This window comes from Taurulus bubalis (assembly GCF_910589615.1).
Source record: "Taurulus bubalis genome assembly, chromosome: 5".
In the NCBI taxonomy this organism is placed as follows: Eukaryota; Metazoa; Chordata; class Actinopteri; order Perciformes; family Cottidae; genus Taurulus; species Taurulus bubalis.
In genome coordinates this window covers 6,099,373-6,113,413 of record NC_136593.1, presented here as the reverse complement: position 1 = coordinate 6,113,413, position 14,041 = coordinate 6,099,373, and the positions used below count along the sequence as shown (strand labels likewise).

Below are 14,041 nucleotides of genomic sequence, written 5' to 3'. Positions count from 1 at the left end.
CTGCGATCGACATCCATGAGGCTGCTGCTGCTGCTGCTGCTGCCTGGACATTTGCATCCCCTCTGCACGGCAACGCTGCCTTGATACGGCGCTGGACAGAGCAAACGTCGAGCCGTGCTGTGCTCTCTCACAGCATGTTGCAGGGCATTGGGGAGAAAGAGAGGGGATAATAACAAGAGGAGGAGCAACCTCACCACTTGAGCGATGTTGCGTGAGCTTCTCTCGTTCTCGTTTCAGACCGTCAGGCTTTTTCAGCACAGGGAGCTGGGACTAATGGAGGGATGCAATGATGTTGCTCTTGGCTTGTCATGCTTGAATCACAGCTTCATATATCCTTTTGTGTCGGAGACCTCATTGTCTTCGTCTGTCACTGCCGCCAGATCAACTGCGGGGTAGCGTGGCGGACAAAGCCCCCTCCTTAACCCCCCTCTCCCTTGTCTGTGCCCCCGGCTTCTCATCACTCCCGGCTCTGCTCGTGTCTATTTACCTCTCTTAAGCCCTCCCCTCCCTGTTGAGCGCCGTCTTTCTTGCTCTCCCGCTCCCTACTGCTTACTATCTCCCTCTCTTTGCTCCTTCAAAGAGGGCAGCGCGCTGTTCCGTCCAAGAAGCTCGCTACATGACCTCCCGGATAACAGTTTTCGCCGCTGCTCTGCCTCCTCACAGTTCCTGAGCCCTTCCAGATTTCCATCTCTACAGTGGCGCGATGTTCCTTCGCGAGGATTGATCCCCATCCGCCCCTCTTCACTTTCCCCTTCCCCTCCCTTGTCCTGATCTCCTGCCCTCTGACCCTCTCGTTCTCTACCCCCGTCCTCTCCTATTCGCCCTTACCCCAAAGCCTCTTTCCCCCTTAATTCATTTCACCCCCTCGACCATGTTGCCATGTGTCCGCTGGCTCCAACTTATCCTCATCTTGCTGTCCTCTGTCTCATGGACCCGGGGGGAAAACTGCCCAACGAACTGCATGTGCCCGGATCCTCACACTGTGGACTGCAGCGGCCGTGGGCTGACCCGTCTACCCAATGAGATCCCCTTGGATGTCCGCAGGCTGTTGCTGGCCGACAACTGGATACCCCGCATCCCCTCGGACTTCCTGGTTCTGTACAGCGACTTGGTCTACCTGGACCTCCGGAACAACTCCCTCTCCCACATCGAACCGGGGACCCTCAGCACCTCCTCCAGGCTGGTCTTCCTGGACCTGGGCAGCAACAACCTGACGGAAATCCCCAAGGGGACTTTTGGGGAGTCTCGGAGCCTGATCAAACTACGGCTGGGCAACAACCCGTACCTGAGCATGGTGAACGAGGACGCGTTCTTGGGCCTCACCTCTCTGAGGGAGCTGGAGCTGGAGCGTAATGCACTGTCTACGCTACAGGTGGGGGCGCTGAGTCAGTTGCCCTCCCTGCGGGTGGTGAGGCTGGAGGGCAACCCATGGGTGTGCAACTGCAACTTTGCCAACCTGTTCGCATGGCTGATGGAGAACAGCCACAAGCTTCCAAACGGTAAGTAGCAGCATCTAAGAAGCATGTGCTCGACCCAAAATAATGCCTAACTGAGCACAACATACAACGGTATTATTGCAAATTCACTGGCAAAACACCGCTCTGGTCTATTTATGTTTTCCCTGTCGGAGAGGGAACCCCCCTCCTCCCTCTCCCTTGTTCTAATTTGGTCTCTTTCTTCCTCCACTCCCTTCACATATAATGTGTGAGACTGACTGACGTTCTGTTAGGAGACAATATCACTGGTTTGAAAGTGAGAGGATGGCTTTGTTTTTTAATTTGATTCATTTCAAAATACAGAGCAAGACAATTCAAAATGTCAATCAACTCTTATTAGGAATTTTAATGTGCAGTTTCTCTAGTTCCACATTTCATCATGCATATAAACATTGACCTCTATCCTGCGTGGTATCGATCAATGTGCGGCCCATTTTTATATAATAGGTATTTATGTAATACCAGCCATTTGGTGGACACTGTAATTCAGCAATATCATCAATTGGCGTCTTCCTACGCCAATAACAATCCAACCCCTTCCCCTTCTCCACTCTATCCATGTGACTTTTTTCAGGCCCATACTAAAGACTCTGTCTACCGCTGTGACTCGGCCTGCAGGGCAGAGTTAGATAACAGGGCTGAAGTTTTGGTGTGCTCGAGTGAACGTGTGTGCACCAAAATAAAAGGCGGTCGCCATGTCCCTTTTTAGAAGTAAGATCTGCTGACGTGGAGCTGATTGGCCTCAACGTCCCAAACCACTGGATTCTAAAAGGTTGCACAATCGGTGCTGATGTCATTCATGTTGACCGTCTCATACACCTGTCAGAAGCAATTTACTCTAAAATCATAATAATGTTTTGATTCGAAGAAACCATACATGATTTTATTGAAGGTCAGCCATATGCATATTACTATTAATGCCCTTACAAAAGGACACAGCCAGCATGTGGGAGCAGAGGAGGGAACATAAACACATCTGACAGTTCAGCCACACATGACGAGTAGCTCCCGCTGTTATCACTTTCAGATTTGACGTATGATGGGATTTGGTGTCATCCTAGAATTTGATATGATTGTGGACATCTGCCCATATGGTGTTCAAGGTGCATTTAAAAAAAACATGACTTTTTAATTACAGTACACAATGTTCGGGTGTATAAAGGTGCACAGATAAGGAGTGGGAGCATTAATATCTGTCAAGGTTGTTTGGGGTGTTGTGATGTTGACCTGTTTATAAAAGGGGAGTAAACCTTCATATTGACATTGTGCAAAAGATTTTCCAGTTAGCTAATTTAAATTAAAATCTTCTTCTGCGCTGCAAACGCTTAATTACTTCAACTCCCTTTTGTTGCAAACTGCTGACAACCTATAACTTCCTATACACTGTGCATGTAGGTCACGGTGTTCTGTAGTGATACTGCTTCTGCTTTCCTCTCAGGGCTTCCTCCATGTGCCCCAAAATCAGACAAGTTTGGGCCTACGAGGGATGCAAAGTTGATAAACTGGCAAGAACACCCAATTCCCCTTAGTAACAGGCGGCAAATGCATTAATCACAGGTTCTAAGTGTCGTCAAACGGCGAGGCATAATTAATTGCATCAGCAGCGCTGGCCGGGCAGACATCAACAACAAAGAAGAAGCGAGGGCCCGGCCAAGCTGCCGGCGAGGCTGCCAACTGGCCCCGGCGATCACACGTACTGAGATGGAGTCAGTAATGCGTATCTCGCTTCATATGCAGCTCTTACATCCCCATCAGCGAGTGTTTGCTTTACGACCCCAGAGACGAGTCCATCGGCTTCACAGAGAGAGCACACGCACACAGAGAGACACACACACACACGCATGCACACAGCTGATGGGACGTCTGAAGTAGTCTCCATTTTGGTCTCATGTGTTATTGTATCATTTTGGTTGGCCATTAAAAGGTGTCTGTAATGTACTTTGTGGTGCTAATGATGCAAAAAAAAATGACAAATAACAATTTAGCAAAAGGAATAGTGATTATTCTTCTCTTCTGAGGCAATTCAAATTAGTTCTGTAATAGGTCAGAGAGGATAAAAACACTCCATCGAACCCGAAAAGTATCCTCGAAAACAAGTTTTTGTGTACTATTAATAGAATAGTTGCTCTATTTTTCTCACTACAGTCATAAATATGACAACTATTGACACTGGAATACGCTACATCTCCGTTTGCTTCTGTACGTAACTTTTACATGTTTCGGACAATCTTTTGCCACCGGTTTGACTTAAAATGATTGAAATCTAAGAAGTCCGAACCACACAACCTCTCAAGTTTTGTGTGCTCTGCAGGGACATTTACGCTGCCGCGTTGCACAGACGGCTGTTGAATAAACACAAAGTAGCAGGGATGATTAAAGCGAGTCGCACGCCGCTGTGGCCTTCGCCCCCCCCTGAGAGCAAACTCACCAACACGGCCGGTTCACACACGCAGGCATCGCGCTGCCAGACCTCATCAACATAATGACTGGGAGCTCCATCGCGGAAAAATGCGATGACCTATTCCCTGGAACGCTGCGTTGGAAGTGGATACAAAATAACAGATGGACTCTCATTAGTGAATGGGGTTGACTTGATAAGCGTTTTAATATGTATCAACTCCAAACCAGCATTGTGAGTGCGGGTGCTTCAACTTCATATCTCATTCATCGTGCAGGAAATCAATTAGAGAAACATGAATTACTTTTTAAAATGTACAGCAGTCTGCTTTTACTACTTTGTGTGTGGGTGTTGCGTCCTCATGTCTGATTCATCATACAACAAATAATTGACCGCGCCAGAAAAATTGCATTTCAAATATTCAGTGAATGTGTCCTCTCTTAAAACTGAGAGAAGAGGTTGAAGCTGCTCCAAACGATCCCCGTATCCCTGCTAACGCCACGCTTATTCAAATGTTATTCTGCATGCGGTTCAAACTGACACGCCAATGTCTGTTGGAAGAACATAAAAACGAAGGAAAAATCGAATATAATGATTGTAAACTCCAAAAGCAATTTAGAAAGCAAAAGTAAGTATCAAATCTTTTTAAAAAAAACTGTTCCAAAGCAGCATTTATGGCCTACATCTTTTAGAATTTCCCTTTAGTACAGAATACTACATTAATTTCTTCCATACTATTTGCAAAAAAGGTTTATTACACATATTTAGTCCTATAAAACAATAAAACATTAGCCTGTAGAATGGATTTGTGGCACAGTATGACAGGGACATTACATTTGACCCTTAAAACCATCATAAAGCATTGGGAATCAGCTAAAATAATGGTGCACATAGATTTCCTCAGCATAGCGTCACCAGCAGAACAATCAAACAACAATCTTAAACTCATTTAAAAAAATAGTCAATAAAACACAGACATAACTGTACTGCTATTTTAGAAGTCCTCCTGAGGGATGTATCCGTGGCTCCCTCTGCAATGGCCTGCATAATGTAGCAGCTGCAGAGCCCCATGCTGAAAACCCAATTCCCATTCCATTTTTCACTTCCTGATTTCCCCTGTGATTTCACGGCACACTCTTCGGTTTGCATACGTTTGATTACTGCAGGTCGGCATGATGAGTGGGTGGAAAGCTCTTCCGAATTCTGGGCTTCTTTTAGATAGTAGAAATAAATAAAAACACAGTTTTTTCGTCACCTTGGGTATTTATTTTGAGCTGCGAAGGATCACATATATGTTTTTAAACCACACCAATCAGGCTCATAAATGTTTCAATTGGGGGATGAGTGTAAACACGATCCACTGCTGTCTCCAGTGCTCCTGGGTTAAGGATGAACAAAGGCCATGTATAATTCAAAGAGACACCGTTTCTACCGGGGTAATTGGAGCCAGAGCTGCCTCCGGGGCCGGGCAGGCCAACTCCCATGAGAGACTGGAGCAGAAGCCCTATCGTGGCATTGCTATCAACACTTTGCCGTGACCCGAACAGTTTCACTACAGACGGCAGTTCATGCGACGGGGTCAAAGTCTGATTTAAAAAAGAAAATGTTTTGACCCTCACGCTCTATCAAGTTGCTCCCCAGAGACCCGTTAGCACAAAGCAGCAGCGCCTCTGGAAAGACGAGCAGCTCCATATGTGTCACACAGGTGATATCATATCTGTATGGCTGCGTGGTGAGAAAAAAATCCATTTCATTAACACAGGCTGACGGCTTATTTTATCTTGGCCTGATTTAATGTTTATTTAAAGTTGGGATGTGTGAGAGAGAGAGTGAAAGAGAGAAAGAGAGAGAGAGAGCATTAGGTGGACGGAATTACACAGTGTGATAGAATCAGCTGCTGCGTGTACAGAAGCAGAGAGGGATAATCTGCCAGTGTCAGAAATAAAAGGTGAAAAGCCAATAGGGTTTATTTCACAGGCGGCGAGCAGCTTCGTGGATGATGGATACTCTCCATCATCCCGTGTGCGGTCCAGGGTGAAGCCCCACTTGCTTAGACGTGCAGATTCAGCAGTTTCATCACAAGGGGATGGTGAAGTGTTTTTTTTTTATCGATGAAAACGTGAAACCAAACGTCTATTCAGCTTTTAAATGCCGTCTCTCGTGTGTGTGTGTGTGTGTGAACTAGCTCATTGTGATTGTGTTGCTTCAGCGTTGTGAGTCAGTGAGTCTCCACACAGAAGGAATTCCCTCCAGAATGATTCACCCTCGCTCCCACTGTCACACTGATGCTTGTCATTCAGTGCACTCACTCTCCATCCCCTCCTCCTCTTGCCCTCTTCTCGTATGAACCTCACGTCATTTTCCCTTCAGATTTCCCCTCAGACTCTTTCTTCCTTGCGATCGCAACGGAATAATTCTTCTATCGCTCTGTAATTACGTCCGCCTTGTTCTTTTAGAATTGGACTTGAGTGGCACATCCGTCTCATTTGATCAAGTAGGGAAGACACTGCTCTGCGAGTCATTATCACGACTGGATTATTTAGTGTCTAGACGCGAGCGGTTTTTTTGGGGGAACAAGAGAAGACTTAAGCATGGCTGCGAGTCATGCAGGAGTCTGCAGATGTGAGATTGTGGTGATTCCGCTTTGCTGCAGAGATCAATCTGGACAGACAGTGTGGTGTTGAGGGAGGGAGGAGATACAAGCCTCCAATATCAAACTGTCACGGCGAGGTAGATCAATCACGGCCGAGGCAGCAGATAGCCTCTCCCCTCGGCTGGCTGTAATCCTAAATGTAATCCATCAACTGCCCGCGCCAGGAATGTAACATAGCTGTGTGGGCCGACATACCTGATAGTGTGAGGCCATGATTTGTGTTACATTATGGGGTCTGATCCCGCCACACGTCTTTATGATCACAGTGGGGATTGGGGGGGTTTATGAACTCCAAAATATGTAGCTTTCACTACAACTGCCATCCAGTGAGATGCTTTATGAGCACAAACACTTTTTGCTAGAGTATTTATTGATGTATATGTATGTGCTGTAAATCTGGGTAGTGATTATTATTATTATTTCTCTTTCTTTAAAAAGGACCATGCACAGTTTAAACATAAATGTCACCATTTGATACTGTACCAGATTATATCTTCAGCTCACTCGCATCTGTAGTCCCTTTTTGAAGTGACTGTTTGTGCATCATGGTTTTCTCTGCCACGGTCAGTGGAATGAGGTCTAAATGAATTAAAATGTACAACTTTAATTATAGATTTTGCTGAAGAGACGTAGGCAGGAAGCCTACAAGTACACACTCAACCTCCATTTGACCCATTCATATAATCCTTGGATATCACACAGACCCAAGTATGTTCCATTCTCAGGATACATTGAATCAAATAGGTGTCAAATAAAGTGACAAACACGGTTAGTGTCTCTCCCACACTGCCTCATACTGCTGTAAACTCTTCATGTTGTCCCTGTCTCTCTTAATCTATTCCTATTCCACGTTACATAAATGTTCAGTCAACCAAACTGTCCATCCTGTTGTATTCCGATATTATAACGCATCAATGTTTTAACGTCAGAACTCACTGTGAGTTAAACGGCAGCTGATGTGAATACCTGGATGGAAGAAGCTCCAAATTTGACATCCCTTTAATGATGCCAAACTTTCTCCGAGTGTAAACAGCTGACGATATCAAAAAGAGGGGACTGCCTTGCCAACATTCCCAAACTATTGGCACCCAAAAACGTGTGTTTGAGGGTAGTAAATGTACTTTTACAGCTTCCATTGATGATGTTACTTTGGGTTGCTGGCAGATTTAAGTCCAGTGTGTATTGTAGACACAAGCTGGAACCAGGAATAGCATACGACTAAAAAGTGCACATGTTGTAGAGCTAGAATCAGCAGATGATGTGTTGAAACACTCAGTTTGGTAGCACTTAGTTCACACAGTGCTGGTAGGATGGGCAAACTAACATCACCGCCCTTTATTTGGACTTGGGAGCAGTTTGTCAGCCTTGTAGTTAACACAAGGTTCATGAAACTGTGCGTACATGTGCTGTGTGCACTGTGTGACCAGTGTTGGGGGTAACGAGTTACAAAGTAACGGATTACAGCAGCGATATTACTATTATAGGTAACGAAGTAAAGTAACGCATTACACTCAAAATATTGGTAACTACACTACTTTACTAGACCTCAGTAACGCGCTTTCCTGCATTGCCCAAGACATTTTTACCAGTCCGAAAAGTTCTCTTTTAGTGGCGCGCGAGTCACACGACACTTCCTGCATGAACAATAGCAACAAGCTGCTAGCTAGCGCTGCTGCTGCTGCTGCTACTGCCCGCGACCCCTCTGCCCAAGTTGGGTGTCGAGCCTGGTCCCGCTACCTTCGGTGGTTTTCGGGGAGCTAGCGGAAGTTAACGGAGAGCTAGCGGAAGTTAGCGGGGAAGTGACGGAGCGCTAGCAGGAGCCCCAGCCGGCTACAGCGGGGAGCTAACGGGGACTCTGACCGAAGGTAGTAGCGGCTCGAAACCCAACGTTTACGGTAGATTGTTCATGCAGGAAGTGTCGTGTGACTATTATTGGAAATTATATTAATTAGTAATAATAAATTATTATTGAAAATTGAAAATAAAGTAATGAAAGGGCCATGATGTTTGTCCATGTATCTTTGCAGTTAATTTGGACATTTTCTTAAAAAAATGTAAAGAAAATAAGTAAAGTAACTAGTAGTGAAGTTACTTTTCAAATGCAGTAACTTGTAAAGTAATCTAGTTACAATTTTTAGAAGTAACTAGTAACGTGTAACTAGTTACTTTTTATGAGTAACTACCCCAACACTGTGTGTGACACTTCTCTAGTGATTTGTTAATTAGTGAAGCCAGCAAACGAAATAGCTCATTTTAAATCAACTGAAATAATTGTACAATAGAGGATTTGACTGCAGTTGTTTTTGCTGCCGATTTGTTGACATTCTGATAATTGTGTTTGCTAAATGGGAGATATAAGGGTACAAAAATATCACGCTGACCTGGATACTGATTTTTCTTTGACAGAAAGCAGTCAGCAAAACAATGAAGCACTTCCATGTGTTTTCCTACGTCTCTAATCTGAGGCCACGTGCGTTGAGTCGGGGCAAGACGTGCACGCCGAGTCACCGACAAGCTGTAATACCGAGAAACTATAATCATGGTGTTTGTTCCAGAAGATTCCACTTTGGGACAAACAGCACAGCTGTTCAGTAATCCTCCTTTTGTCAGGCAGTGTAATAAGCCTGTGTGCCCTAATGTGTCATTTGAGTTCTTAACTGCAACAGTGGAAAGGCACCATCTCTCCCTGAGAAATCCTGTGTATTCTGCTGTAGGGAACATTCAATGTGTAATTGTATTCAAATACATGACAAATATATATATATATATATATATATATATATATATATATATATATATATATATATATATATATATATATGGATGTAAATTCCTTATATCCAGATTATTGTGTTCGTATTGTCAATAAAAATAATCAAATCTTGTGTATATGTCCACCATTGTCCTGCCCACTAACTCTGCGTTAATTAACTTATATGTAATGATCCTGTATCCTGTAGGTGCCATGTGTTCATAGTTTCAGTCTCAGATACTATTAATCAAACATCTACTGTACAGGCAAGACCAGAGAGGAGCGTCTCAAAGGTCAAATCTCTGACTGAATATGAAAACAATCCATTCATCACGGGCATAGAAAGACAGGGCAGGAGCTAAAATATATTGAACTTTCAGACATATTCAACGTTTTCTTTGTCATTATGTGACACTAAAGATGAATTTTGTGGGGGGGTTTCCGCCTAAACTGCTGTCTGGAAATTAATTTCAACAAGGTCAGTGCATTCTGTCCGTGTCTGCCACTTTCTGAATACTCTTAATAATTACTTTGTCCATGTATAGAGATTAATTTTGTACAAAATCAAAAGTATATCTCTGGAACTACCGCATAGGGCAACCAGTAAAACATTGTATTATGAATAAGAAATTAATCACATACTGCATTTTTATAAAGTCTAAGGTCCAACATCCACCATCCAGTTGCAGTAAAAAAAAAAAATACAAAACAACTCTCTCTCTCCCTAAAAACGTCAGAATGTGATTTAGAAACTGCACTGCTGCACAGAAAGTGTGAGTCATATAGTTAGTATGCAACATAATTATTTGAATATTAGATTTGAAACAAAAACAAAACATTTTTGTTTAATAACTGTAACAGATGAGATTAACCACCTTTTCAAAGGGACATGCTCATTTTCAGGGTCATACTTGCATTTTGGGTTTCTACTAGAACATGTTTGCATATAAAAAAAAACACATCATCTTCTTATATATGACTGAATACACCTGTATTCACCTTCTGTCTCTTTAAGCCACGCCTCCTGGACAATCCCAGTCAGCTCTGATTGGCTCGCAAGAGAAAATATGGTTTGCAAAGGTAGCTCTCGTGCCGTGGGTGGAGACACTCAGATGAGAGGGGTCATTTTATTTAATTACCCAGCATGTGACATAGTATCTGCCCACAAAGAAACTGACTGAGTATCCATCAAGTCTACAGAAGAGGCTTACAAAGTGCACAGTACAGCCACTCGCAGTTTTCTCACAGTAGGCTGTGGCTTTGTTTTGATCTTTGATCTCCCACAACATACGCTAGTCAGTACATCGCCTCATGCGAGGAACCAGAGGGCTTCTTCTGTGGCTCCACCTGGGTTGTTGGTCTTGGCTGATTCATGGGATTTGGATCCAAGCTGCTGGACTTTTCTGTGGAGCTTTTCCAGTCATGCATTTAAAAGCTCAAATTGTGAGGATGACTTGGGAATTGAACACATTGTTAAAGACAATGGCCCCCAATGACCAGCACCATCTATCTGTTGACTCGTTCACTGTGTTACGACTCCGTTGCTTACTTCATGTATCACTGCAAAACCACAGGAAGTTCACAACTTGCCGTACATCGGTTTAGTTTATACGGATGTTAGGCTGCTACAATAAAGGCAAAGGTACACAAAAACATACAGAGATATACGGCTACAATACAGGCAGAATTATTTCACATGTTACATGTTAAGATACAACATTTGATCAAAAATGTAATATATAAGAAAACACAACTGTTTAATATGTGTGTGTGTGCGTGTTTGAGTGTGTGTGTGTGTGTGTGTGTGTGTGTGTGTGTGTGTGTGTGTGTGTGTGTATCTTGTGTCCACTAATTGAATGTTAAAGGAAATGTGAGAATCTGTATCTTGTATAAAGGGATTAGTGTCCCTAAGTTTTATCAAGCTCTTAAAGAGTTCAGTTACAACCCTAATTAATACTGTAGAGTCTATCGGAGGAGCATGGAAACCAATTCCATGCCTTCCCTAATTTACATTATTTCTTTTTCCATTGTCACTTAAAACTTTTGAAGCTGGTTCAGCTTTTTTTTTACATTCATTTATACATTTAAAACATTGTATTCTTATATTTATTATCATACATTTATATTATTCCCTTTGCTATAATAACGGATGACATTTAAATGCAGATTCAATCCACAACGTAGCGAATCAAATAAGAGAAGCTGTAACATTTCTATTGCAACAATGTTGCGAATTGTGCTGACTGTTGAGCAAAGAGCCAGCATTGATGGACTGCCAAGTGTGTGCATTTGCATGTGCAGCATCAGTGGAAGCAACCACCCACATTGCAAGGCTTCATCTCTACCCACATATAAGCGAACATTCACATCAATATGTCTAGTTTTTCCATGCAGTCAGTGCAAATATGAAGTATAGTTACATGGATTATGGTCTGAAGCGCAATGAGATACATTGATCGGTGTCTCTAATGAGCACTTTAGATCAAACTCAGTTAAACAGGTTGAATTAAAGAGTCTGTAAGCGTGTGAAAGTGAAAACCCTCAGTGGCCGTATCAGTGACCAGACTTTAACACGTAGCTGTGTTCAGACTACCTACTGATCCAGGCTGGATCTCATTTGTAGTCATGAGTTGGAAAAGAAGACTCACTGGTGATGAGACTTGTGCTCTTGCAGGATCCACTGTCCTCGGCCATTTAAATGATCACGGAAACAATAAACTGGGTGAAAGTGACCGGGACACGGAGAGCAGCACTCTCTGATTGATAGTACTTTCCTCGTGATGATGAGTTTGGTCAAGGTGCCCCCGGTTATGTCGGTACATTTGTGAGAACGCAACCAGGAAGTTATATTCAAACGGGGGGAAGTGCATTCTTAAAGATGCGCCTTGGGCAGCTGAAATTAAAATGATTTAAATGGATGTTTATTTCATTCTCCGAACCATGAACAAAAGGTGCAAATGAATTAGTCGTGTTCTCAAAAGAAACGATCGCTTCCACTGCAAACAAATAAACTTACAGTACAAATGACATGATTTCAAAGAGTCTAGAGATATATACTATACATTTACAGTGTCACTGAGCTTCAGAGTTTCTTAGTCGTCCATCTTCACTGCCACATAACCTGCAGTCATGCTGTGAGTGGGTGCATCGTATACACAGAGCGACTCCGTCTCATAAATGAAGACTTCTGATTGACCTCACAGTTATTAAATCAGCTCCCACTCTTCGGGAAGAAAAAAAACTGCATTGCCGTGTTGAATTCACATCTTTGACAACGACTCTCACAAAAAGAAAGACACATTGCAAAACATGCACTCTACCTCCACTCAGGTGTGAGCTGTGCCTCTAATGTGCATAAATGCATCACTTTAAATCCCAAAAATCTCGAGGGAAATAAACACGTTGGTACATTTGTGGAGCACGTACACAGCTGCACTGCCCCGCTCGCTCTTCTGTATGATGTCATTTCTGAGCGGCTGCCATGCGAATACATTTATCCAAACGTCCATAAATGTGACATTGTTCACCGCGCGTCTCGTAAATCTGTCTGATCTCATTTCCTGTTTCGCTGCAGGAGTGGAGGGCATGGAGTGCTCCTTGCCCATGGACGGCAGGCGCGTCTCCCTGACCCAGCTTTCCAAGGACAGCTTCCGCGAGTGCCAGGCCACGCTGACTCTGACCGACTTGCTCATCATCATCTTCTCCGGCATCTCCGTGTCCGTGGTGGCCATCATGACGAGCTTCTTCCTGGCTTCGACCGTCCATTGCTTCCAGCGCTGGAGTAAAGGCGCCAAGGGGGACGAGGAGGAGAGTGAGGAGTGAGGAGGGTTTTTGACTCTAAAGGGGCCCTTTAGCGTGGTCCTGGTGCTTCAAACAATGAGAGGACACCGCGGACAGAGTGGCAAGAGTCACGCCGCTGCCTCCTCCCAGGACTGTTCAGCCGGAGGATCTCGCCCTGGTACGGTTGCAGTGGGTTCCTTTTCACGTGAAATATGCTAACGAAGGACATTCCCAAGGAATGAGCCAAAAGTCCCAATGAAAAATGAGAGAGTGCCCTGCTCCACTAGCGAAATGATATTATAGAGATCGTATTTTTTGGCTGTGAAAGCCTGTGGTCGTCTTTATGATTACCGGCTCTTGGCTCAATGTCGTAGGCCTATACATAGATATAGTAATAGATAAAGGCTAACATCTTTATAATGAAAGAGTAAAAGATCACACACACAAAAAAAAGAAGTGTTACTGGAGTGCTTTCACGTTAGTATTAGACACGGTGTAATCACATTAGATTGGAATCCTGTAAAGTGACGTCAAAGTTAGGGCAACGTTTTAGAGGATTTTCATGGGGATTTATCTGTGTGGAGCAGAATCCGTAACCCCATAAAAAAAAGGATGTCATACCGACCAATGACCTCAGTAATTAACTGCCTATACCACGATATGCTGGCATATCCTGCCATTTACAGTGTCTTTTTCTTTGGAGCCTCACTCACATTCAAAGCCACTACTGTTGGCGAATACTGTTGTTCCTTCTGCGTGTGAAACGAAACGGTGGCAGAGGATTTGGGTAATGGAGAGATGTTGCTGCAGGTAGCTGATATGTTGTATTCAGTGTTGGGGTAGATACTCAGAAAAAGTTACTAGTTACACGTTACTAGTTACTTCTGAAAATTGTAACTAGATTACTTTACTAGTTGCTGCATTTGAAAAGTAACTTCACTACTAGTTACTTTACTTTCCAT

General features: G+C 43.6%; 1 protein-coding gene across 1 annotated transcript; it reads left to right on the top strand.

Annotated features, from left to right (window-relative positions):
- Positions 1–871: 871 nt before the first annotated feature.
- lrrc38b (leucine rich repeat containing 38b) lies at positions 872–13,121 on the top strand (the record flags this gene model as incomplete). Its single annotated transcript, XM_079218291.1, has 2 exons — positions 872–1,499; positions 12,874–13,121. 2 exons carry the CDS (start codon positions 872–874, stop codon positions 13,119–13,121), a joined length of 876 nt encoding a protein of 291 aa, XP_079074417.1.
- Between the last annotated feature and the right edge of the window lie 920 nt (positions 13,122–14,041).